The 26,746-nt window shown below is 35.1% G+C and overlaps 4 protein-coding genes across 6 annotated transcripts; 1 reads left to right on the top strand and 3 right to left on the bottom strand.

Moving 5' to 3' along the window:
* The first annotated feature begins 385 nt into the window (after positions 1–385).
* Positions 386–10,192, top strand: LOC115447294 (nuclear mitotic apparatus protein 1-like). Its single transcript, XM_030174303.2, has 19 exons — positions 386–726; positions 879–987; positions 1,101–1,316; positions 1,679–1,755; positions 2,131–2,275; positions 2,466–2,623; positions 3,102–3,151; positions 3,937–4,003; positions 4,250–4,468; positions 4,648–4,780; positions 4,861–4,966; positions 5,046–5,268; positions 5,558–5,737; positions 6,329–6,593; positions 6,897–7,007; positions 7,085–7,287; positions 8,170–8,745; positions 8,823–8,999; positions 9,295–10,192. The coding sequence occupies exons 1-19, from the start codon at positions 607–609 to the stop codon at positions 9,385–9,387; spliced, it is 3,228 nt and encodes a 1,075-aa protein (XP_030030163.1). The 5' UTR covers positions 386–606; the 3' UTR covers positions 9,388–10,192.
* On the bottom strand, positions 10,185–11,470 carry LOC115447295 (aminomethyltransferase, mitochondrial). Its single transcript, XM_030174304.2, has one exon. It carries the CDS (start codon positions 11,423–11,425, stop codon positions 10,202–10,204), a length of 1,224 nt encoding a protein of 407 aa, XP_030030164.1. The 5' UTR covers positions 11,426–11,470; the 3' UTR covers positions 10,185–10,201.
* Positions 11,471–11,620: 150 nt separating this feature from the next.
* LOC115447296 (COX assembly mitochondrial protein 2 homolog) lies at positions 11,621–12,772 on the bottom strand. Of its 2 annotated transcripts, none has more exons than XM_030174305.2 (2): positions 12,513–12,772; positions 11,621–12,389 (listed from the first exon to the last, which is right to left on the bottom strand). In XM_030174305.2, the coding sequence occupies exon 2, from the start codon at positions 12,183–12,185 to the stop codon at positions 11,652–11,654; it is 534 nt and encodes a 177-aa protein (XP_030030165.2). In that variant the 5' UTR covers positions 12,186–12,389; positions 12,513–12,772; the 3' UTR covers positions 11,621–11,651. The 2 variants fall into 2 exon arrangements, with proteins under 2 accessions (XP_030030165.2, XP_030030166.1); XM_030174306.1 differs by having other exon boundaries at positions 12,049–12,389.
* A 2,380-nt stretch (positions 12,773–15,152) lies between these two features.
* LOC115447297 lies at positions 15,153–26,366 on the bottom strand. 2 transcript variants are annotated; one of them, XM_030174308.2, is made up of 11 exons: positions 26,249–26,366; positions 25,785–25,957; positions 22,533–22,619; positions 18,845–19,213; positions 17,833–18,554; positions 17,434–17,755; positions 17,163–17,335; positions 16,892–17,083; positions 16,508–16,771; positions 16,224–16,387; positions 15,153–15,867 (listed from the first exon to the last, which is right to left on the bottom strand). In XM_030174308.2, the coding sequence occupies exons 2-11, from the start codon at positions 25,864–25,866 to the stop codon at positions 15,657–15,659; spliced, it is 2,586 nt and encodes an 861-aa protein (XP_030030168.2). In that variant the 5' UTR covers positions 25,867–25,957; positions 26,249–26,366; the 3' UTR covers positions 15,153–15,656. The 2 variants fall into 2 exon arrangements, with proteins under 2 accessions (XP_030030168.2, XP_030030167.2); XM_030174307.2 differs by having other exon boundaries at positions 25,785–25,962; positions 26,249–26,359.
* Between the last annotated feature and the right edge of the window lie 380 nt (positions 26,367–26,746).

Genomic DNA, 26,746 nt, shown 5'->3' with positions numbered 1-26,746 from the left:
TTTGTTTCACCTTTAATCTGGGTAACTAAACAAGTATTGACAAGTAAAGAATTTAAATTCACGTCTAGTTAGTGATTAGTTCTCGCAGTTGAAAGAAAAACGTAAAAATAATTAATATGCATGGATATTTCGGTCTTTAAAATTTAATACGATGAAATTTTAATTAACTCGTTTTTTTTATAAGTGAAAGTGAAGTGAAAACAAAAACTAAACAAGTTAATCCCATTCTTGAATCCGAAATCCGGTTATAAAAACCTAAAACGTAGCCTTTTTACTAGACAACTCTATCGATTTCCTATTTCGTCGTTCGACATCACTCAATCTGAATCTGAATTCGAAAGCGGAAAAAACGGAATGCATAAGCCCAGCTTTTGATTTGAGGTCTAGTTGTTCAGCAGCGTCACGTCAACCAACCGACAAAGTCAAATTGCGAACAGTCAAAACTCGAAAAGTCAAAACATGTTTTGACTTTTGATTCTTACGTTTGTTTCTTGTTCCCATTGTAATTTACATACTTTCTCCACAAAGTTTTATATTGAAAGTTAATAGAAACGTTTCTGATATTTAGTTATCGTATTATACTTTGTACTTATTGTTTGAAATAATATGGATGGTCCAGGAATGAGTTTGTTTCAAGGCGCCGCTAGTATACACATAAACAATAGCGTCCAAGACAGACTCGAAGAACAAGAAGAACTGGAAGATCAAAAAAGACGAAATGAAGAGGTTGATAGATATCTAATACATATTGTAATTTTATGTGTAAAGTTTTTAAAAGTATTTGAATATGTTTCCCGCCTTGCACAATTGTTTTTTAAGTTCGAAGTTATTTTTGTAAATAGTGCACATTTATACTTATTACTCTTCTTTTGTTACAGCTAAAACACAAATTAGCGAACGCATTTGACGATTTATTAGACGACGACGAAGCTAGTTCAGTAAACAGCAGTGGAAACTTTACTTTGGATCCTACTCAAAGTAATTGTAGTAAGTAGAATATATTATATACCACAATAAAAATAAATATTTCATTCGTAATTTTCTTCAAATTTATAACACTATAAATTTATCTTATTTTTATAAATCTGTACTAATTGTAGTTCCACAATCCCGCACTGGCTTGCCACCAACATATGTAGAGTCACTAACCCATTTAAAAGATACGCACCATGGCTCAGAGTCACCCAAACAATATTCAGAAACACCCAAGAACCATGTGTCTCATATTCGGCACCAAGAAGAAGCCTTGAAGATGCAGTTCAGTCCATATGGAGCTGGTGATGGACAGAATAATTATTTTCAACATGATTATAGAGGTAGTTATTGTATAATATTAGCATAATAATTATTTATATAAAATTATAAATAGGAGACGACACTCCTGATTTATTTAGCAGTTTTTACTTAATAAACATTATTCATATGATTCCAGCTGAATCTCCAACTCATTTAATCTAGATTCTTACAAAACCCATTTCATTAAACTGAAATTGAAAATTAAACTAAAATTTAAATAAACTGTAGCTGCAGTTAATTTTAGAGATTTCTTAACTCAAAGAACAATCTTTGAATGCTAAAGTTAACTTTTTATCTTTAACATGGGAATGAAGCTACAGCAAGCGGTGTTAGCAAGACAAGACAATATTGTTTAATTTTAATTGCCTTATTTTAATTCCAGTACATATGAATGGTGTGCACAACTATGACAATAAACAAGAGTATATGAACAATGAACAACTTAAAGTTATGTATGAGGTGAGTTCATCTTGATAATAATTACACCGCATGTTATACAAGTCAACAAATATTTGTGAATCCTGGATCACAGTAGCACAAATATAGTTAAAAAATATACTCTCTTTTGGATTTCACCAATTGGAGAGCCTAACAGCCAACAGTCAACTGGTTCCAAATTTTGGCCAAAGTCTTTATGTGTTTCACTAACGGTTTGAATGCTATATTAATTATTACATTATATTTATTATAAATAATAAATATTATCTCTCATCTGATATAGTAAGTATTTAATCATATAGCACTGTGAAGTTATATGGAATGAAAAAAGTAAGCGTGATAATTCAATAAACTTTAAGTTTCCATTGTTTACGTAGTGAACATATTTTATTTAAGATGAGGGTCAAAGAATGTCAACAACTAGCTGAACAAATGGAGAAGTTAGACACAGAGATCGACAGTCTCCGTGCGAGATTGGCAGCTGCTATCAATGACAGAGACAAGGCGGAGTTGTCCCTGCAGGAGGCCCATCACTTGCTTGGTAAATAAAAAATATTTTTATTCTTATCAGCTTCTATGTTACATGAAAATATTATAATGATACTACAAACTAGTATTATGTCATGTATATTTTAAAATATTATTGAGAGAAGGAAAAATGTAAATATAAAGAGATACAAAAACTACATGGCATAAGATTTTTAATGTATAAAGATATTGTTATTTCACAGCATCAAGTAAGCATAAGTTGATTGAGCTTGAGCAACAAGTAAAGAACTTGACAGACAAACTGATTGAAAGTGATCAAGACAAAGAGCAACTTAAGTTGGAGCTGCGGTCTGCTAACATGAGTCTTCAGGATGTGCAACAAAGACTGCACACACTTCAGGTAACAAAATAGCTTATGCATAGTCCACAGCCCGTTTGTAAAGTACATATTATGAACGTGATCTAAAATTTTTTAAAAATATTAAATTCTTACTGAAGCATGCATATCTGACTCAAATAGTAAAATTGTATGTATATTTACATAATAAACATAGTATGTAGAAACCTTGGATTTAAGATTCATCAAGACTTTTTCTGGCCTATGATGAGTGAAACTCAGTTAAGCCTATTAGTCCATCACTGTATGGAACATAAAGTCTAACATTAGTATTTTTTATTTATTTTAAAAACACAATGTAACTTAAAGACATCAGTAATTGCTGTAAAAACCCAATTGTGGGTAGCCATTGAACATTTCAACTAGATCAATGAACAGATAATTTGAATCTTAATTCAATATTTTAGAGCTTGTGAATTATCCTCCGTTATAATATATTTAATTGGCATACTACTTATTTTAACTAAATGACTCCCATCAGGTAGCACACAGTCACGACACCGACGCTCTATTTAGAGAACAACAAGATCGGTGAGTTTTATGTTGAATACTCCATGCAATATGGTATTTGACTTATTTTTAAATATAACTTTTATAAAATATGTATGTCGTATAAATTCTAAAACAGAAGAAATTACTAAAATGTGGTGAAAAATCTACAAGTTATAAGCATTAGAAATTAGGTAGTTGGGGTGAGCGTCAAAAAACATAAAAGGGATGACATACGTGCATGTCATGTCAGCGAACATTACGTTGGGTGCGAATGAAAGAGATGGAGCGATATCCCTATTTCACGCCCACTCCTGCACGAAGCAATATTTGAAATTTGAATTACTGCCTTATTTCTTATCGAATTTTAATGCTGTTCACAGAAAGATTTATTTTTGTGATAATTGTTGTTATATATAAAAAATACACAGAATCAAACACAGTCAAATACCCTATTTGAATAACCTTAAGGCGATACCTCAAGGTCCATTTTCATACATTTTGTTTCACCTTTAATCTGGGTAACTAAACAAGTATTGGCAAGTAAAGAATTTAAATTCACGTCTAGTTAGTGATTAGTTTTCGCAGTTGAAAGAAAAACGTAAAAATAATTAATAATCATGGATATTTCTGCCTTTAAAATTTCGTCATATTAAATTTTAAAGGCCGATTGATGATTTGATTGATGTATCGCCTTAAAGGTAACTTAAAAATCACTTTACGTAATGCATTAGATCATTCTTTTTATTTATTATAAGAAAATTAAAGTAAAAAAGTGCTACCATAAATGATCCAACATATTAATATCAGAGGCCTATTTGTTACAGACACAGGGAAGAAGTGGATAGGTTACAAAACGACTTGGTTAAAGCTAAAAGCAGACTTGACGAGAAGGTAAAATATGCCAATTGATTTCAATACACTTTACATAATACCTTTAAAAATTATAACTAAAATATATGGCAAAATGTATATTCAAGTAAACAAAACTGACATAATAGTCAAGAACTCAAAGTATTTTCTAAGTCCTAATACATTTCAATTATTGCATGTACTAATCTTTTTATATGAATTGGCCTATGCTAAATTTAATTTATTGTTTCTCAACTTTTTGAAAATAATATCTTTGTTATGCACCAGGAAAATGAAATTAAAACACTGGAGAGACGTGGCATGGAGCGCGACAGAGAGAAAGAACAAATACTCGTGGAAAAGGGAGCGATGATTAACAGACTCGCGAATGAGTTAGAGGCAGCTCAGAGCAGACTGGTGAGTGGCGAGACAGCGAGGCTCAAGGAGAGAGTGTCACAGTTGACAACAGAAAGGAATGCTGCTAAGGAACAAGTCAAGGAGCTTGGAGTGAGTTCGATTTAATATTTATAGGCAATCAGTTTTTTGTCTGCGTCATTTACATTACTTTTGCTTCGGAAAGTAAACCTTTTGCAGGGTAGAATCAAAAAAGTTCCTTACACCAATTCCTCTTTACTTTTTTTTATCTGTTTTTAATTTGAAGTAATATGTTTTATAATATTTTTCAGACGAAACTGGAAGTGACTGCGCACGAGCTTGTTCTGTGTCGGAATAAACTAAGTGCCACACAGAAAGAATACGAAAATTGGCGCACGACTCTCCATCAGATATTACTAGAATCCATGCCAGAAAACAGTTATGGTATGTTGTGTAATATTATAATAGCTTATATATATTATAATATAAATTAACTTCTTTATGTTGTGTTTCAACTTGTGTAGGTGATCCACCTTCACCGGGAAAATTGGCAACACTAAAAGAGGTACTAAGTCGATATAAGTTGCAAATGCAAAAATTAAACGCACTTCAAGAAGAAATTAACAAACGGTAAAACTATCCACGCGATTTTAAACTTTATTCTTTTTGCATGTTGTGACTGAAATATTGAATGAAAATAAAATTGCAGCGACAAGAAAATTGAACAACATCGTAAACAAGAATCAGAGTTGCATACAAAACTAGAGGAACAGAAAAACTTGGAGATTCAAATGAACTACCGTTTAACAATACTTCAGAAGAAACTCGAAGTGTTAGACAGCAACAGTGACAGCGACCTGTTGGACAGCTACAAACAGCAGAATGAACAGCTCCAACGCGACTTTGAGCAAGTCAGGGCTGAACTCAAAAATGTACTTTTTTTTTGTCTTAAGTTTTGCTGTCAGTTTCACCATTGTGAAAAAATAAACTTATTTTAAACTTTTTCGGAATAATAATACCTAGAAATATATGAATCCCAAGTCGTGGTTTATCTGTACTAATTCATTCAGCAATTTATGCATCTGGTGTAAATAAACATTTTAAGTATCGGCATCTTCATTGCATTCGTAAAATTAGTAGTACATGGTATTATATTTTGTTGTTGAACTATACCTCACAGATTTATTATAATAATTTTGTTATTAAATATTAATCTTTTAGTTGGACCTTAAATATACCGAGCTGGAAATGGAACACGATAAACTAAAGATGGAGAAAGGAAGTCGCGCATCGATAGTCCAGGAGGCGAACGCGGATCTATTGCGAGAACTGGAGCGATACAGCGGACAGTTGAAGGACACGCTGAAAGAGAATGGGGAGCTTAAGACGCTGTACTTGCAGGTAATAAACAAAAATCTTTATTGATCACTAGCATTGCTTGCGGCTAGTCCGCGTAAAGAACTTTTCCGGGATAAAAGTAGCCTCTGTCCTTTCTTATGATTCAAATCTATATAATCATCACCATCAGCCTCATGCACTCCACTACTGAACATAAGCCTCCCCTAAAGATTTTTCTAAAGATGATTCAAGCCTACTCTGCAATAAATTTTATCAAAGACGGGTTAGTAGTTTAGTCGAAAAAGCGCAACAGACCGACGGAGTTACTTTCTCATTTATAATACAATGGATTAAGACTTATAATAAATACCTCCTTTCTACACTGCCTGCTTCTTTGATCCTTCAAAGGACAGAGATAGCTAAGAGGAAAAATATTTATTGCGTGTGCGGTTATAATAAAATATATTTTTATAGAAATTAACAGATCATTATCTTATAGTTATGAACAACCGATAGCCATCTAAAAATTAAAAACATATTTACATCTTAACTTGAAGTAAATAAGATAAAGACTTTGTTTTAATGGCCATTTTTATTGTAAATATTTACTTATGTGTGAAAGGATTATGCAACACAAAATATTATTTGTTTCAGGCGTGTAGTACTCGAGACTCAGCAAATAGAGAACTTAAAGACTTACAAACAAAGATACAAAAAGACAAAGATATGTTTAGGAGTCAAGAAAGAGATTTGAAAGAGAATACTGAAAAGTATAAGCAACAAGTTGAGAAATTGACTTCAGACCTTAACAACGCTAAAGAAGAGTTAGATAGAGCCAATAGAAGAATATCGGAACTGCAAAACGACTTCACGAATAAACAAAAGGAGTTTGCGGAGAAATTGGATAAGTACCTTGAAGGTCTGTCTTAGCCTATTTATTGTGTAGGTTTCTGTGTAGATTTGAACTGTGTATGGTTAAATAGGGATGCAAGGATGATAACAGATTAAGTCTTGTGATTAATGCAAAGATAAATCTTCTGAACTCTTATCTAAGACTTGTTTATTATTAAAAATTTACAGACATGTGTATATATCAAATAAAAGTAATGTGAGTTTATTTATATAATTCATTGATAATTTCCTCACATACTGTCTCATTTAATACCTCATAGATACAAACAAAATATCCAAATAATATCTTGTTATAATGTTTTCGCATTAGATGAAAAATCCGCGATGCGAAAAGAAATGGAGCCGTGTTCGCAGTGCGAGAAACATTTGAAACACATTCGAGTTTTGGACGATCAACTTAGTGAATACACCATCAAATTGGGTAAGAAAGTTTTACAATGAATGTTTTTTTTACATATTTTCATTTAAATATGGTGCTAACGTACATATTTTCTTAAGCCGCTCAAGAGAGCAACGAAGCGCTCATGAAGGAACTAAAAGGGAAAGCGGAGTTCTTCCAACAGTACATAGTGGAGCGGTACAAGAAGCTGAGCGAACTACGATCAGTCGCAACCAACACCGAGGAGAACGCAACATCACCGCACGACTCCGTCAGCATCGAAAACCTTGTTAGTGACTGCGACAACGGACTTGCTGCTAAGGTAATTGCAATGTCAAGCGCGGTTTAGATTAGAAAGAACACTTGAAGAAGTCGAATTTCGCGAGCATTTTTTACCGTATACACAATCAGAGCAAGCTGATTTCAGCAATTTTTTAAGCTCGCATGATTTGCTGCACGTCGCAGTATAGTCCTATTCTTCTGTTCGAAGTTCTTGCACAATATATAGCTGCAAGAACTTACTATTCTGAACGTAGCATTATGATATATTGTTTTTTATGATCGATTTATTTTATAAACAGCCTGGGTGCCGTAGTTTTCTTTCGATTAGTTGCAAGACTCACGCGAAGGTCTTGCGTTAGATCCCCGAGCCGGGTAAAATGATATACTTTTCGACTCAATATCACCTTCAATTTATGTCCGATATACTGCCGTGCTAAATGCAAAAACGGTATGTCGGGGAAACCTTATTTGGAGATAATCGAAGTGTTGTAAATATAGTTTTATATGTAAAACTTAGTTAGAGAAACTCCTTTAAGGTTTATTTTTAACCAGTTCTAAACAAGATACCGTTATTTAATTAAGTTCAATGGATGGGTATTTCTTTAAGCTATCTGTAGACATAAAAAACAAGTTTTTGTTTTTTTTTTGAGATACCGCTTTTGAGCTTAACACGGCAGTATAGCGATAGATTTGTCCTCTACCATGAAACAGGATGAACTTGTAGACATTGTTGGAACTAGTTGCGCATCTTGGGTATAAAAGGCGTTAGTGAGTCTATTTTATAGACATTATGTTACAAAATGTTGAAGTTGCCCCTTTTGTAATTTTTAATTAGACTATTTACAGCAAATAACTGACGAAAGAAAAGGTGAGTGACGTAGGTAGTATAAGTGGTATTCACAACTGTATTATATAATTACAGACTGCTCTAATGTTGAAAGAGAAAGCCATAAGAGATCAAATAGCAGAGAAATTCACTTTAGAAATGAAAACTGTCGAAATGAATTGTGCGAGACGAATAAAAGAAATAGAGAACGAACAATTAGAAGTGATAACGAAACTGAAAGAACTCGTAGAAAGGAAAGCGCAGGAAGTGGAAACTTTAAAGGAATTCATAATAAACGAACGGACTAAAATATCTCAGATATTAGAAGCGAAAGAAGGGGAAATATCTGTTCTCATTAAAGACCATAACATCATGCAAGCGGAATGTCAAAAGGCTATAGACACGATCGCTGAATGGAAAATGAAGGCTGAAAAATATAAGGAAAAGGCGTCACATCTTGGCTCTCTAGAAAGTCTTTTAAGAAGTGAGAGGGAAGATTGGAAGCAAAGAAGTAGCACATGCGCCAAGGAATGTCAAGCTATGAAGGCAAAAGTGAAGGAGTTGCAAACTAAACTTGCCGAGTTTGAAGAGAGGTATGAAAAATTAAAAAGTGAGCACCAAATCATACAAGATAAGTACAAGAATGCCAAGAAGATGATTATTTGTCATAAGGTAAATATAAAAATATTCATTATTAATTAATTTTAAATCATAGGCGAATGCAATTTTAAAGTTTTGATAATTTTCAGGATTATCATGCTAAAAAAGATGCTCACATAAATAATGAAATGAATAGAATACAAGATGAATACCGGCAGATATTCCTTAAATTACAAAAACAACTGTGCCACCATGTTAACTGCAGGGTGCAAGACGACCGAAGCAAGGGGAAGCAAACACAAGCTCGACAATATCAACCGCCAGATGTAAGTCCTGTGTTTGATTACACATAAAGTCCCTTTAGTTGTAATCTAAGCAGTAATTACACATATCTGAATTTAATTATAGTATGTAATATAATAAGTATTTTTATTTCAAATTTCTTGAATTGTATTGACCTAATATTATTTCATGCAAAAATAGGACATAAAATATTAGCTGTTACATCTTAATAAATAATAAGAATAATGTTCTAGTACTTATAGTGTCGCAATTTAATACTTGTACTCTGAAAATTTATATGTTTATAAGTTTACTAATAATTTAATTTTTAAATTTTAGTATTCCATCATGATAGACAAGATAAATCAAGACATCACTAGATTAGCTCAATCGCAGTTCAATTCTGAACCGGGTGTGGATAGTAATCAATGACCCACGCAGCGCTCCGACCAGCTCGGACGTCCTACCACACCGCATTTCGTGCTAGAACTACGTGTGGATAATATAAAACTTGGTATAAACGTGTCATAGGTGCCTTGTACTTACATATACTTAAGGAGGTGAAAAGAAAATTTGCTCACAAGTTTAATGTTTATTGAGGAATATAAATTTCGTGAATCAAAAGCGTACAAACTAACACTTAGGACAATTTTAAGTGCACACAATGTGAATAGTTATTCTGACCCCATTTAAAATAATATAATCTGAATATTTTGGAGGTAAAAAAGCTAAATATTATGCCTAAGCATCATTGCCTACATAACAATTTGTTTTAGAACATGTTGTCAAATAGTATTTAAAAATAAAATCCTAAATTGCCCCAAAATTTGTCGCTTTTCCATTCATTGGTCAAGCTGTTTAGTTATGTAAATCCATTCCAATATCGAATTGTATAAATATTCTGTGATAGTTGATCGTTAGTATAAATCGTGATAAACAGTATTAATTGTAATGAAATGAAAAAGTGCACATTCCGACTTGTCTTTTTTTGTATATAAATAGGTAACACTTTGTATGGATTGACGATATGACGCAAGCGTCTTAGTTTTGTAATAAAGTTGACTGTTGAGGCGTTACGTAAATGAGAATTTAATAATTAGGTTAGTCGTATTTAGTGTTATTGTTCTTATGTTTTTAACCTTAATTTTATTGTTAGAGGTGCAAGCTTTTTGTTATATGATATAAATATTTTTCCAGTTACATTCAAGATTTTATAAGTAAAACTACTATTTTGGAAGTATGCGTTTTATTTTCTGATGTAGTATTTAGATGGAACGAACGGCATTTTAGCAACAACACAAGGTATATCCTTGTTTCTAATGTTGACAATTAATTCTGTTCCCGTTTTCTTCATTACTTCGGGGACGTAGCCCATGGCGACGTTCCCGCCTATGGACGGAGCAGGACAACCGCTTGTAACTTGACCGATTACTTCGCCAGTTTTGTTTTTCAACAAGGCGTCTTTCCTTGCTGGTGGCCCAGTTTCAATTCTAATACCTACGCGTCTTTTGGCGACCCCCTGTTTTATTTGATGCAATATAGTAGACGCACCTGGGAAACCAGAGTCCGTTCGCCTTCGTTTTGCGATCAACCAAGTCAAGTTAGCTTCTACGGGAGTAACGTTTTCGTCAATGTCATTGCCGTAAAGGCACAGGCCAGCCTCTAAGCGAAGTGAGTCACGCGCGCCTAATCCTGCGAGTTTTACATCGTTGGACTGCAGCAGTGCTTCCGTAACATCGTTTGCTTTGTCAGCTGGAATAGATATTTCTACGCCGTCTTCTCCGGTATAACCACAGCGCGTGACGCGACATTCCACACCCGCCACTTTGCCAACTCTCGAAGTCATAAACACCAGTTCGTTTAGAACGATATCGGTTAATGGTTGCAACACCGCGGCGGCTTTTGGACCTTGTACTGCGATAAGGGCTCGCTCGCTCACGTCCCAAAAATCCACATTAACATCTTTGCCACTCTTTCTGTATATTTGTGAAGTTTCCGCCATATGTTGCTTATCCACTTGTAATCTACCAGCATTGGATACTACGTATAAGTTTTCTCCGTTTACTTTCGTTACGATTAAATCGTCTATGATGCCACCTTTATCGTTTAGGAAAACTGTGAGCGAACTGGATCCATCGGCCATACCTTTTAAGTCGACCGGGCAAATTGATTCGAACCATGACACGCAATCTTTACCACTCACTCTAGTTTGAAGCATATGGGAGACATCGAATATCGACGCACTTGCTCTGGTAAACAAGTGGGACGCTGACACACTCATGTCGGAATATTGCACTGGCAAGAAGAATCCTGCAAAATTTACGAGTTTACCTCCATATTTTTCGTGTAAGCTGTACAGTGGAGTCTTTTTGACTTGGCTATCAGAACTACTACACCGCAAATAGAGACTTGACGAAAGCTTTGGAAATTTCGTCACTAAAAAAACACGATTTAAGTGTATGGAGCACATTATCACCCAACTCTACCAATGAAGCGTGTGTACTGACATTACATTTCAACAACTATATCATACAAAGATGTCAGAGGTCAGTCAGTGATAAGCTAACGATGTTGCAACACACTTATCTCTAACAATACTGCCACTTCAACTGTTATCTTAGGCTTTTCGCTTACTGTGGGGCAATTTGTAACAAAAACAACCAAATATATTTTTTAAGCAAATTAAATTTTATTATCTAATCAATACTTTTCACACATTTCTCTTTCAAATAATCTTCATGGGCTAACAGTTCATTTTTTGTTGCTTCAGAGTTGGCTATGCTTGATAATATAATTGCAATAAACCCATCAGAATCTGGCAGGTCCTTTAATAGCTGAGGATTCTTTACTAATTCCTCATTCACTTCTATTAATGTTCCCTTCATGCAGCATGGTATGTCAATAGTTTTTCCATCTTCAAATTCTATTTTACAAACTATAGAATCTGGCATTAATAACTGTCCACCTTTTTTACCTTTTCCCTTTACAGAATTACTTAATCTGTCAACTTTCCCAATAGAAAAGTTAATTTTATAGTCTCCGTCCATTTTAAAAAAGCTGTGACTTGGGGCTAGGCATAATAGCGCTATTCTATTTGAGTGAAACATTAGCATGATATCATTGTTTTCAATGCCATTGACATTTGTAATATATCTTTTGCTGAAATATCTTTCGGTAAATGACTTGTAATCAGCTATGTTTGGTATTGAGTCTAATATATTGTACTCCATTGTAAAAAAAAATATTGCTATTTAATGGAATCAGTGGCCAGCGGCAGCCTTTTCTTGTGCTAATATTCGACTACGAATTTCGGCTTGTCTTCTACGTGCTTCATCTAAATTGGCCTTCTGTCTTCTAAGTCTCTCTGCTTTTAGACACTTCCTCATGTCACGGTCATAGTCATTGCAAAATCCTAAAAATTTACGGAATGGATGCTGGAAATAAGAGGTTAAAATTATATTTTATAGTCATATTATAACTCCCTCATCACATAAAAAACAGAACGCTTTTTTTATTTACGCTATGATTTGTGTATAGTTATGCAATTAAATACTAACCTCGTCGTGACAATCTAACAGTTTTTTAATTAAAACGTTACACTCATCGGTGTGTAAATGCGGTGACAAATCTGTGTGCATAACTTCAGTATTTTTATTAACAAAAAGGCTATCAATATTATTTTTTTATGTTACTTTTAATATAAAATTTAATTTAAGCTTACAAATAACACGAAAAAATTCAGTGATGGCACCAATTGTCAAAATTGACAAATTAGTCAATGACAGACAGAATAGCAGTGATGCCAAGTGTTTTGGCGTAGCACAGCAACTCAGTGCTTGTAGCCATATAATAGAAAAAAAAAGTGACGACTATATTAGACATATTTCCAAACTAAAAAAAAAACAATTGTCTCTGATTTTATATGGAGTCTTTTAGATGACTATTTTGATTAGCTTTCCACCGATGAAATAATTTCTTAATCGTAATTTTTTGTCCCTCTTTTCCCCACATAGATTTAAATGCTCCAAACTTGGGGGAAACATTTCCATATGTATTATAATTCTCTTTGGGGAAACATTTGTCAACACTGAGTTTCATCATAATATTTGTAAATCTATACTATTATATAAAGCTGAAGAGTTTGTTTGTTTGTTTGAACGCGCTAATCGCAGGAACTACCGGTTCGAACTGAAAAATTATTTTTGTGTTGGATAGCTCTTTGTTCGTGGAGTGCTATAGGCTACATATCATCACGCTAAGACCAATAGGAGCGGAGCAGTAATGGCTATTCTCAGAAACTATCGGTTCGAACTGAAAAAATATTTTTGTGTTGGATAGCTCTTTGTTCTTGGAGTGTTTTAGGCTATATATCATCACGCTATGACCAATAGGAGCGGAGCAGTAATAAAACATATTGCAAAAACGGGGAAAATTTATTAGTTTTGAGAGCTTCCGTTGCGTGTGCTGCGTAAACGGTTAAAGTTATGCAACAATGATGGATGACGGGATTGTTCCTCTTAAAAAGTTCTACAAAAATATATTATAAAACAAAGTCCCCCGTTGCATCTGTCTGCCTGAACGTGTTAAACTCAAAACTACCCAACGTATTAAGATGAAATTTGGTATGGAGACAGTTTGAGACCCTAGAAAGAACATAGGCTCCCGGGGAAATATATAGCGTGACTTTTATAACGGAATACTTTAGCCCGAAAAATTTTATAACGCGGGCGGAGCTGCGGGCAAAAGCTAGTTGTGGAAGAATAGTGATTGAAAGTAACTTATACCTTCTAGTGTAATTTCCTTTCTCCTGTGTAAGCAGTTCTATTGTAATTTTATTTTTAATGTCGTGCCAATTTTTTTTTATTTGTTTCACAAACCAGAAAACTGTCTTCGCTTTGGATAAAATAATATTGTCGTTTTGTATGAGATTTTCTAGTGCAAACAAGACATGCTAGTTGTTGCATGTTCACCTACCAGCTAGACTTGTTACACTGACATTCTGGTACGAAAATAATTTCATCATCATGCACTATCCACTCCATTTCTTACCTCCTACAGATTAAGTAAGTATAAGTACATTGAAAAATAGGTATCAACTTCAATACCTATTTTATTTTCAAACGTACATTTTATATGAACCGAAGACGCGATCTTTTTTTTTGCTGCTTTGGCTTGCCCATACCCAAAGCAGTAGGCACGCCACTGGTATCAAGTGTCTACCTTCGTGGCGTAGTTGTAATACGTACACGATATGAGTCCGACTACTGCGCTTAGGTCCTAGGTTCGAATCCTAAGTCGAGCCAAAAATAATTGTAAAAGGGCTTTTCCATCTAAAAATTATTCAGTCGCAGCTCGGAGTCAGGAAGTTGCCAGTGTCTCGGAAAGCACGTAATGCTGTTGGTCCTGCGTCTGATCTCTCTCCGATCATGTAGGATTGCCGTCTCACCGGACTGAGAATGAAGGAACAGTGAGTGCACCAGTGTATTGCGCACTCACTTGTGGACTATAATATCTCCTGCGTATAACACTTATAAATTACCTATAAGGAGGTTACTTATAATCTAATATCTACTGATGGTAGGTCTCTCATATGTGAGAGTCCGCCTGAATAGGTACCACCGCAATGTCTGCCGCCAAGCAGCATTGTGTAGTCACTGTTGTGTTCCGGTTTGAAGCACACTGTAGTCAGTGTAACTACTGGACATAATAAGATGTCATGTCCTATGTCTCAGGATAGCGAGCACAGTTGAGTATACTTTGTAATTCAAGGTGTTAGATAGTGTTTCTTCTGTTTATGGGCGGTCGGATCGCTAACCATCAGCGAACGGCAAGCTCGTCTCGTCATTCAAAGCAATAAAAAAATCTATAAAGAACTTATCATGAATCAGTTTTAGTGTTGTGTTTTAATTAGTAATTATAATACGTCTATATATAACACATCTGTGAAGGGTTATTTAAACTGGAATTGAAAATTATTTTAAGTACCCGTTCCTTTTTGTTGATATTTAAATAGACCGAGAGCCACAGAAACACTCTATTCTTAGGGAAATAAGGTTTAAATTGGATACAGCAAATTGGAGCTATTACATATTATTTGGGTATAGCATATTATAATTCTTCTAACTCGTCTACGTCTTGATTTAGGTCTACGATGTTTATCATATAAATTTTATGAAGTTTGAAATAAAATACCAATGTGATTTTTATTTAATTTTTACTTAAATAGTCACAGTGTGTCTCATTAAAATAACTAACAAAGAAAAATACGTATGGGATTAGTCCTATTTGTAGGAACATATTATACACTACGTATCTTAATATATAATCTCGCTAACAAACATTACAGTAATGACTAGTTTAATGGTAATCTTGAGACTTGTATAAAAGACAGTGTTAATTAGGATACTGGAAGTTGTCTTGCATTATTTTTCTATCACCACCACTATAAAACGTACGAAGAAAGTCACAATAAATATAATCATACAAATACATCATTCACCCGAAAAACAGGAATAAGCGAGTATTTAAGCAAAAAAATAACAAAACTAAAAAACTGATAAAATGCGATGTATGAAGTGTTTTGATGTCCGATTAGGTAAAGAAATGCAAAATGTGCCCAATATGATTATTTCCAATCCGATTGGCGAAAATTAAAAAGCGGGAGTTAAGTGTGGCGCGGGGTTCGTTCGTTCGCAGAGGCATCAACTCTTGGGCATGCCCTGCGGCGTGGCGCTCTCCACCATCTTCTTGTACTTGCCCACCAATTCGGGCAGGTCGTAAGCGATGGCTACGTCGAGACGCGTGATGGGGCATCCGCGGAAGTACGTGCACGTCGCCGACAACTGCTGGAACTCGTACAGAGGGTTCAACCGGAAGAAGTCCCGATACGTCTCGGGATCCGGCAAGTCGTACCTGGTAACCACAATGACATTAGTTCATTATATTTACTTACGACAGGCATCCACCAGCAGCATGTATTGAATGAGTAACTGAAAGTGAGATAAGAGGTTGCACGTTTGTTTTTCGCGCCGAAAGTATTTATATCGGTTTAGGAGTCATGCATAAAATCATTTCCTTAGTGAAAGGTTTCCTATTTTAAGTAGTGACCTATTTTGATTAAGTCAGCAACTAGACAAGACTACTGAGATTCTGCATATCATACTCAGCTTACATTTCTTTTTTAACTGCACTGCGTTTGCCATTAGGTGGTTAATCCTAAAATCAAGTTTTTTCAGTCGGTTGAAATATTAAAATTAAGTTTAATTTACCTTGAAATATTAGTAAGCGTACTGAGACCCTCGTAGATATGATAGTTCTGAGGGTTCTCGATGATTGCGTCGGCGATAAGTTTTTTGTTGCCAAATATTGTTTTATGGTTGTAATATGTGGTCAGGTAGCAATCAACCATCTTGGCATGGTTACGTACGCGAACCTGAAAATTATTTTAATAGTATACAATATCGACCATAACTTTTCCTTATATATAGTCATGCTTCTGAATATTTTGCAATTAGTAATAATAATGTTTAATAAGTCATTGGCGGAAACTCACGGCAAATCTCCTGGCGCTCGCTATTTTATTCTCTATGCGCTTGTCGATGGCGTGTCGCAGGTCGCGCAGCAGCTCTCGCTCCTGGGCCTGAAAGAGGCGCATGGGGGCGCCCGCTTCGTAAGGCATCGACCACAGAGAAACCGTATACATCACCGGTGGCTGGGCAGAGCTCATCAGTGGCGAGATGTTCCATATCAAAGCGCTTTGCACGCGCATCAATTCTTCCGGTTTCACTGAGTCTGCCTTGTTTAGCACGATTCGCGTCTAAAAATAACATGAAACATTATCGAAAGGTATGATTAGCAGAAGTTTGAACAAAGTTTGTTTAAATAATATAACAGGGTGTACTGAATTTTTATCACATTAAATGTATTTGAAAATCACCTGAGATTCTCTGCCCTTGAGTTGGTCGAGAATAGCTTCAGTCTCTGGACCAACATCTAATTTGGATGGATCGTAAACAAGGAAGATAATATCTGCACGGTCTATGAACCATTGGCAAGCGTCGTTAAATGGAAACACGCGAGACACTTGCTTCCTCACTTCCAGTATCCCTGGAATCTCTACAATGTTCACCTGAAATGTATTTATAGAGTTAATATTTCAGAAACTAGAAAACGAGATCGCATTTATATGATATAATAAAAAAAAATACCTTTTCCAATATTTTGCTTGGGTATTTCAAGCCCCTGAGACGCTCTTCTAGTCCTTGGCCAAACTTTTGTAACCCTGCGAAAGTCCAGTCGGCTGCCAACTGTGTCCCGTCCAGCACTTCAGGATCTTTGCCGTGCATAAGGATATTAAAGTAAGCGGGCGATGGTTCAGCACCTGTGACAAATGTGATGTAATAATATAATGTTCATCACGAATTAACATGTTATTAAGTATATGGTAAAAAATCATAAATAAATATATGTATATATTACCTGTTCTTAACGACCATTCAGTGAACTCGAGCCCCGTCAAATAGTTCAAAATGCTAGATTTTCCACCACTCCATGGTCCCATAAAAAGTACAAGGGGTTTGGAGAAAATTTCAGGATCACCAAAGTGCCTATTGCTCAAATCTCTGTATTTGTAAAGCACTTCTAATGGTTTGATTGAATTTTCATAAAGCCTCTTCAAATCCCTAAGGACAATATCTGCCGATCGTTCTATTACCAATTCAGCTTCACTTGCTTCTTCATCTAATCTAAGGATTTGATTAATATGGTTACGAGACCTTAAGTTCTCAGGAATTTCAATAATCTAAAACGAAAAAAAATTGTAAGTACTAGATTTTTCTAGGGGCTAAAAAATTTTAAACTTATCCTTAATATACTCACATTCAGCAATTCCTCTTCAGGTGTTCCTTCTTCTTCTTCTTCGGACGTAGCTGCTTCATCGGCCTGTTCTTCAGCTCCTTCTGATTCAACTTCAGTAGACGCATCGACCTCGCTCTGTTCTTCTTTACTTTCTTCAGCAGGTTGTTCCTCGGCTTCTTCCTCGGATTTTTGTGCCTCTTCTTTTTCAGAAGCATCCTCGACAGAAGCGTCCTTTTCTTGTTCTTCTTTTTCTTCACTCAATTCCTCCTCTTGCTTTGATGAGTCATCTTGATCCACAGATGTATCCTTTGCTTCTTCAGATTTATCTGCTTCCTCCTCGGAGTCTACCTTTTCTTCGGATTCTTCTTTGTCCCCTTCTGCTTCTTCTGATGCTTCTCCTGAATCATCTTTCACTTCTTTCGATTCGTCTTTATCTTCAGCTGACTCTAAGTTTTCTTCAGATTTCGCATCATCTTGATCTTCTTGAGATTCGTCATCTTTTGCTTCTTCAGAATCTTCTTTTTCTTTTTCATCAGAATCAACATCAGCCTTCTCTTGAGATCCATCGTCGGCTTCATGTGACTCAATATCGTCTCCTTGTTTCTCTTCACTTTCAGTATCTGTAACCTCGTCGGATTGACCATCATCTCCCACTTCTTCTTTGCTGTCATCGTCTACTTCCTTTGAGCCCTCGTTACTATCGCCTTCAGCTTCGTCTTTTTCAACTTTTTCCTCTTCACTTTCTAAAAATATGAACTCCATAAAGTATGATTACACATAATTTATAGTTTAATTATTTCAAAGAAAAAATTCTATAAACATTATAATTTTATATGTTATAGTTTTCTTAACATGGTTTCATTTATTTACTCGTTAGTCAAGGTCCACCTTTTAGTTAAACTTTTTATTTATTTAGTATTCTTTCTTACTGTAAGTATGATACACTGAATTTATCAACTCACGATATACTTTACTTTTGGTTGTGGTACCATGAAGCAAAATCTCTGCTACACTTCCATAGAAAATACTTTACCTTGTTCGACTGTTTCATCAGCAGATGCTACCTCCTCTTCTTTGCTGTCTCCGTCGTCTTCCTTGTTACTGTCTCCATCATCTTCCTGATTGCTGTCTCCATCCTCGCCTTGTTTGCTATCATCGGCTTGTTCGGCACTGTCTTTATCATCTACCTCTTGAGTGGTATCCTCTTTTGAGCTATCCGAATCCGCCAAGTCTTCAATTGATGCTTGAGATACGTACGACTCGTCCGTAACTTCGATCACTGGTGCTTCGTCTTCCCCACTATCCCCGGCCTCGGCTGTATCATCCTCATTTTCTATAGAAGCTGTTTCTTTCGTATCTTCGTTTATACTTACTTCACTACTGTCGTTTTTTTCTGCGGAATCTGTAAACATTCAAATCATCTTCACGAAAAGTAATTTCACGTTTCATGTTTCACATTAAATAAACCGGTTTTAAATAAAATATTTCATACATTCGCTATTGCAGTGAAATGAGGTAAAGGTTGGAGCTATTTTTTAACGTTAGTGTATATTTTTTATTTGATGTTCCAAGCTCCAAGTGTATCTACGTCACACTTGGCCTATAAACAGAGTTTAATTATAGATGACCAAACTATTTGTGGGACAATGACAATAATGTTATACTTTTTCGACGTACAGTGATATAAACGTGTTTTCAGTTATATTAATTAAGGTGGTAGCTCAAGGTCCATTTTCATACATTTTGTTTCGGATTTAATCTGGGTAACTAAACAAGTATTGGCAAGTAAAGAATTTAAATTCACGTCTAGTAAGTGATTAGTTCTCGCAGTTGAAAGAAAAATGTAAAAATAATTCATAATCATGGATATTTCTGCCTTTAAAATTTCGTCATATTAAATTTTAAAGGCCGAAATATCCATGATTATTAATTATTTTTACGTTTTTCTTTCAACTGCGAGAACTAATCACTAACTAGACGTGAATTTAAATTCTTTACTTGCCAATACTTGTTTAGTTACCCAGATTAAAGCCGAAACAAAATGTATGAAAATGGACCTTGAGCTACCACCTTAATGAGTACCTTTGTAAATAGAATGAATATTATAGGTTTTCAACTATCAAGAAAATACTCCTCAAAAGAGCTTCATGACAATGTATACGTAAATTATAACAGTGCCAAACACAAATTATCTGCTGTGTAAAATTGATTGTTAGAAAAACAATATATCGTGTGCTCACAGCGACATTAAAGATAATTTGAAATTTCATAAACAACTTCACTGACTGTTTACGACACTTGTTGTAAGATATTTAATATATTGTAATTGCTTCAGTTTTAAATGTAATATTATTGTAATTGCCTATTAGTGTAATAGCAGTTTAGATAAGTTTAAATTATTTATAGTTATAAAAACAATCAATTCTTGGTTCGTATTCAGGAATCAAGCAAAAAACATATTCTGATATTTTCAGTTCGTAAAACACACGCGTCTTCGTGGCCGGGGCTTGGATTTTAACGCAACTACATTAGTCACTATGTAAAAGACCATTTTAAAAAGATTTCGTTATATAATATTGTACAGTATTCAGTGGTGAAGGGTAACATTTTTCCAAAGGGAACCCAACACGACGCGACGTATAGGTACTGTTAATATGTATAAATGCGGTCTGCAAATCGTTCAAAGATAATTATATTTTTTATAAATTATGAAAAGTAAGCCGCTAATTAGTATCATTTGTACCTATATCTACATAATAACATAACAACATGAAAAGTAATTACAACTTAGTAATTATTATAATATAAATTCAAATATATTACTTATATCAAGCAATTGATACAATACTTTAATAAATTCGTAATAATATTATTTTTCGTCCAATTCGTAATACATTATTTTTTTATATATATATATATATATAAGTATATATAAGTATATATAAGTATATCATGTAGATAGGTAGGTACAGACGAGACATTTCTGGCAACCATTACAAACAAATAACATCAATCAACAAATAGATAAGTAATTAGTGTCGTCGATTAAATTTTATTTGGTTTCTCAAACGCTTCGACAACACTATTAATTTAACGTGGAATTTGGTTGATTCTACACCCCAGGAATTTGATAAGATGACCTAGTGACGAGTATAATTTAACTACGCGATACATCGATGACGCAAGACGAATCTAGGCAGTTAAAATAGATTTTACGTCTCACACAAACTGATGTCTATTGTCTATCACGAGTTTAAACTCAGTTTCCAAGAAATTTAATTCAATGACGACTTGTACTATGATAAAATCACACGCAGAAAGGTTTCCGTTGATGCGAAAAAGTTAAATAATTGACAGTAAATTTAAAAACATAAAAAAAATACTAGTAGTTAATTTTAATTAGAAGTATAATTTTACTACTTCTAATTAAAATGAAGTACTAGTACAGTTTTTTTATAATTAAAATGACTAATTCAAGTTATGTTAATTAGCCGTGAAATCTCATGTACTGAAGATAGAGATCGTATTATTTGTAAATAAAAAAGTAATAGATTTTTATGCGAAATACTGCACTCTTCCGGCAGTATTCGATTTGACACATAAACAAAATTGTGCCTGATCTTCTGCCTCTAACCCTCGATCCAAATTCTCCCAAGTTTGTCTTGCGGATGCTCTCGCATGAGGCGCGCCAAGCGAAGGCTGCGCAAATGCTACCAATCCTCACTCTCGTTTTATTCAATTTGCCGCTTTGTTAACTACAAGATGGACGTCATTGCTGAGGATTAAAGAAACTATAATTGCTGAGTTATATGCTTACGAATAGTATAATATCTATGTGCCTGTCAAAAAAATTTAAAAAGTTCGTAACATAAAATAGTAAAAGATAAGAAATTGCATGCGAGGATTGGCGAGAGTGTGGTTGGTGTGCTGCCCCCCCCCCCCTCTCTTTAGTTCTTTGACTCCGGTTAAAAAAAAACCTACAACGAGCAAATCATGCGTTTGGTAAGAGGGCCATCCACACTCTCACACGCCTCGTCTTGCATCCTGGAAAGTGTGTATGGATGCTATAGGCTGTCTGGATAGAACAATCGCTTTATTTATATTACCAAGCAGCAATGTCCAAGATTGTAAAATAGTTAGGGCGCCTGTGTTGCAATTGACTACGTTGACATCAATATTAAACGCAGTGTAATTTTTCGCGGTAAACGTGAGCCCTAAAACCTGATGTCTGAATTCAAAGTTATTTGCTTTGCTATCATTTTATTATTCTTTATTTTACACAACTTGTTTAAACATAATACAACTTTTAGCATGGAAATAAACTAGTATATGCCACATATTTATTAACAGGTTGCACGATGTTTATTTACGTTGGTCATTCAATGTCAAACAAACGTTTTGCCAAACGCAAAATTAAACTATAATATGTTATCGGTTCAGTTAGATCAACTCTAGCTAATAGTACGGTTACCGGCACAACTGTTACACTATGGCAATTACATACTAAAATAATATTCGTTATAACCAAAATCTTTGTTGCATTTCTTAGTCAGTCAAATAAGTCAGTCAAATGTATATTTATCAAACTTAGAGCTACGGATATTCTACACTAATACCCAAAAATATTACACTTCATATAACTCACAGTGATATTCTATAACTAGATAATTTACTATTTAACATTAGGAACTAGTACATAGATGATTTACTTCAGAACTTACCTCGTTCCGTATCTCCTGATTCGAGCTCTTTCAGAGCTTTTTCGATATATGGACGGCATTGTGATTCTGAAGGTACGTCGTCATCGGCTGCAACAAATTACTGTGTATTGTCGCTGTCATAAGTATATAAAGCTTAGAAATGAATTTCTGTATTGTAGACTTAATGCTGAACTCATGAATGACATCTTTCCGCGGTGTACCGTATCTACCTATGGCCCGAAGGTCAGAGATGGCAAACCAATGGCATGAAAAGTAGATGATAAAGTCTCTACTAGAGAATGTTCTTATTAGAACTGCAGGAGCTAGTCCCTTTTATCTTTTCACTACTAAGAGGAAACTACACTAATTATGCCTTTGATGTGAGGCGTTTACAGACATAATTTTTGCCACGCACATGTGAACTTTGAAATGAACTTTCCTTCACTGTGTTTTCTCATCCTTATGACAATTGTTGTTTCGAAAAAGAATTAAATAGGTAGTTTAATAGGAATACGATCCTCCTGGTATTTATTAGCTCGTCTACTTTCATCAGAAATATAAACAATATGAATATAAATAGAATTTTAGATATTACCTATTTCCTCACCTATATGTAGATATCCTGACCCTTGGATATATCAATTTAATATAAGTACTAATAATAATATAAGCCCTGTATTATATACCGTCCCATTGCTGGGCACGGCCCTTCTCTACTACTTACTGACAGAGTATAAACCTTTGTCAGTCCAATTGACGTAGTGCGGATTGGCCTAGGCTTGACTTGACTAGTCAAGTCTAGATTAATTGAAAGATATTTTGAGAAAACTTACTAATGATACAAAAATGATGAATAACATCAAATAAATTCTTTTAAAAAACGAATTATTTAGCTAGCAACAATGATAATCATACCTGACTGAAATGTTACGGGCAATACTCACGATAAAACAAGGTAAATTGAATTCACGATTAAAAATGATTATAAATGAAATTGAGATTTTAGTAAATATAAATTATTCTATAGAAAGAAAATTATGAATTTATTACAAACTATATTTTGCGGCTTCATTAGTTTAGTGGCAGGCAGCGTAATATGGACTATGGGTATAGAGACTCTCGGTTCGATTTCCAGGTCAAGCAATATTTATTGGGTCTAAGACGATTTGGTATAAATAGTGCCACATAAATTGCGTGAAACAGTAAGTCATTACGCAGAAAATCACGAAAAAGAGCACAAATCGATATTAAAAACGGGCTCTGCTTCCGCTTCAACTTTTCTTTTCTTCTTCTCTTCTGCATGCTGCATTTCATCTCCTCTATCTATTTCGTTGTTTTATTTAATAACAACTATTCTAAAACCTTTTTCAATCTTCCAAAAAGTACCTATCTACATTGTAATATGTTATTTAACGAGAATTTCAACCGACTTCAGCAAAGTGGAGTTTCACGTGTCTAAAGTTTTTTTAGATACAGATTGTAATGTGTTACTCCTGATAATTACACATTATTGCATTCTATATGGACCCGCAGATGTGCAGGCCTCATGTTGCAGGAATACAGACGTCTTAGAGCTCTACATAATCAAATAATGAAGTATTGCTAAGCAAGTAATTCATCAATAACGAAAATGTAGTAAATAAATAGTCTAACCGTCAAAGGAAGTGTGAGTTAAGAACACTTAAATTAAATAACGACCTATGTAAAGTAAGACTATTGGGAAAGATCTCAAAATTTTGTAGAACGGTGCCTACCTATTTATAATTAGCTATAAATAATTATATTTCATGTTAATAGGTCTATGTAACTACAATGTATTAGTTGGATACCTACCTACTTTTCAATTGTTCGTTATATGCATCTGTATTTTTGTCTGGCGTCCGAAAGTTTGGCCTTGATACATCAACATTCAACGCGCTTTGCTGCAGATGCATTGTAAATTGCATTTCATGTATCAACCATCATCAATATTATTGATATGACGAAGATCTATCTGTGTTAATGAGATTACACTCTAAATATAGTTCCTGAATTTTTGTATCTCAATGTACTCTGTAGATGACCAAGAGGAAATACTCATCTTTTATTTATAGATCAATCATTTTTATGATTTACACTGCCCGTCGTCATGAATTTAATATAAGGGTGTTATGGACCTACATAGAAAGCTATGCAGTGAAGATTGACTGCATAAAGATTTGCAATACGTTGTTGATTGGATACCTTGCACAGAGAAAACATGTTCATTGGCATTACTTTTTTAATAATTACATTGAAAATCTCTCCTATAATATACAACTGGCCGTGAAAAAATATTATCCAGAATTTTGTTCACTTTGTTGAGCATATTTTTATCCACGTGCTTCTCATCAACGCTAGACGCAGATTATGCTGTGATTTCGTGTACCTGATAAAAGCTTGTAATTACCATAATCTATTAAGAATAAGAAGGAAGGAATAATAGCGTGATTTTAGTCGATCTTGGACAAATAGTATTTATAACCTTAATCTTCATATAACAAAATAAATGAATCAATGCCTTTGCGGCTATGAATATAAACGACCATTGCAGATACCTACCTGCAATGGTCGTTTCACACAAGAGAGAACGTAGGTATATCTACCTACGTTCTCTCTTGTGTGATCTACATTGACAATAGCGTCTAGTTGAAATAGTTTCAATATGGATTACACACAATAATATCCTATTATGGTGAACGTGTAACTATACATCATTTTTACTACTTATTAATTTTTTTATGAAATATTGCTGTTAATTAAAACACACGTGTTTTAATTGAAGTATAGTGCTTGAAAGAAAATTTTATTAAAACAGTTTCATAGCCAACAAACATAAAATAAAAGAAGCAAGTATGTGAGCCAGATACATTTCGCATTTTTATAATGTCGTCACGATCCTATCGTTTTTCACAAGATGGCGTCGCACAACGACAAATCCCTGTATTTCTATTTATGTATCTAGCTTTGAGATGTTTTGAAGCGTTTCACGGCGCAGAGCCGCAGCTGACTCTACCTGACGCACAGATGGGGCTTGTTAATAGACAAATTCATATTACATCTGGGTCATTGGATCATTTTGTCATACAAAACTTCACCTAAGGTTATCGCCAAAAATAGAGCACATACGTGAGCTTTTTACATAATTTCAGCGCAAGTTACTCCGAAAATAGCCGCGATGTAGTGACGCAGAGCGCGAAGGAAGATCTGCCGCTCCCACTCGCGGGAATCGCGACGTTGCGACCAAGAACTCACCTCGCGCGACGGCGACAACCGCCGACGCCACCAGCCACACGCACAACATATACCTCCATAACGTTAATCTTTTGGTCCACATGTTGTCAAGTTCAGCCCGCTATGTCGGGCTATCAGTCATTTGCACTCACACTTGCGCACCCGGTCTGCCGTCGCACAGACGTTGTACACATCTACACTGAACGAGCGAACACAATTGATGCACCAGATCAACCCGAGATGCATACGCACAGGAATGTAACTCGGGTTAAAACTGTTGTCGTTAAATCGCAGCTCGCAACAACCGGCTACAACACAAGGTCGACACTACTACACGACTAGCATCTTCTATACTGAACTATGCAGTTTTTTTAATAGCAAGTGATGCAAATGACAAATTTAATGCGAACCGCGATTTAACGATTTATAAATCGGCTGCAGCGGTGGCAAATCCGCGGCACTGCACGGTAAAACGTCAGACGTACTCTATTTCCGGAGACAGCACAGCATCGCTGGTCGGAGGGATACTGGCGCGAGAGCAAGGCCTCCCCGCACCGGAGCTTTCAGCGATATTCAGCTCGGTGCGCGTGCCAAGCGCAGCCCACGAAGCGCGGAGAGCGGCACGCGCGACTACAGAGTACAGCGTGGACGTGGACTCGACATCCTTGCTAGTTGCGCGACGACGCAATCCGTTTCCTACTTACATTAACGCCCATCATCTCAGGACATTGCTGATACTGGCTTGCAATTTATTCATTAAATATTCCTTGCCTACTGGCTCCACCACAGAATCATAGTTTTTAAAAAGACTGTAATACTTCCTCTTTTTATGAAATCATCAACAAAATTATTTATTTTCATTCACCAAACGATAATTACCAATGTAGGTTCTACAATGGTCTTGAGTAGGTGGGTCGGTATTAATACCTGTCGGTCGGACAATATCTATTGGCCGAGACAGCGACACGCAGCGCGCGACCACT

Source organism: Manduca sexta, chromosome 6 (assembly GCF_014839805.1).
Source record: "Manduca sexta isolate Smith_Timp_Sample1 chromosome 6, JHU_Msex_v1.0, whole genome shotgun sequence".
Lineage (NCBI taxonomy): Eukaryota > Metazoa > Arthropoda > Insecta > Lepidoptera > Sphingidae > Manduca > Manduca sexta.
This window is presented reverse-complemented; position numbering and strand designations above follow the sequence as displayed.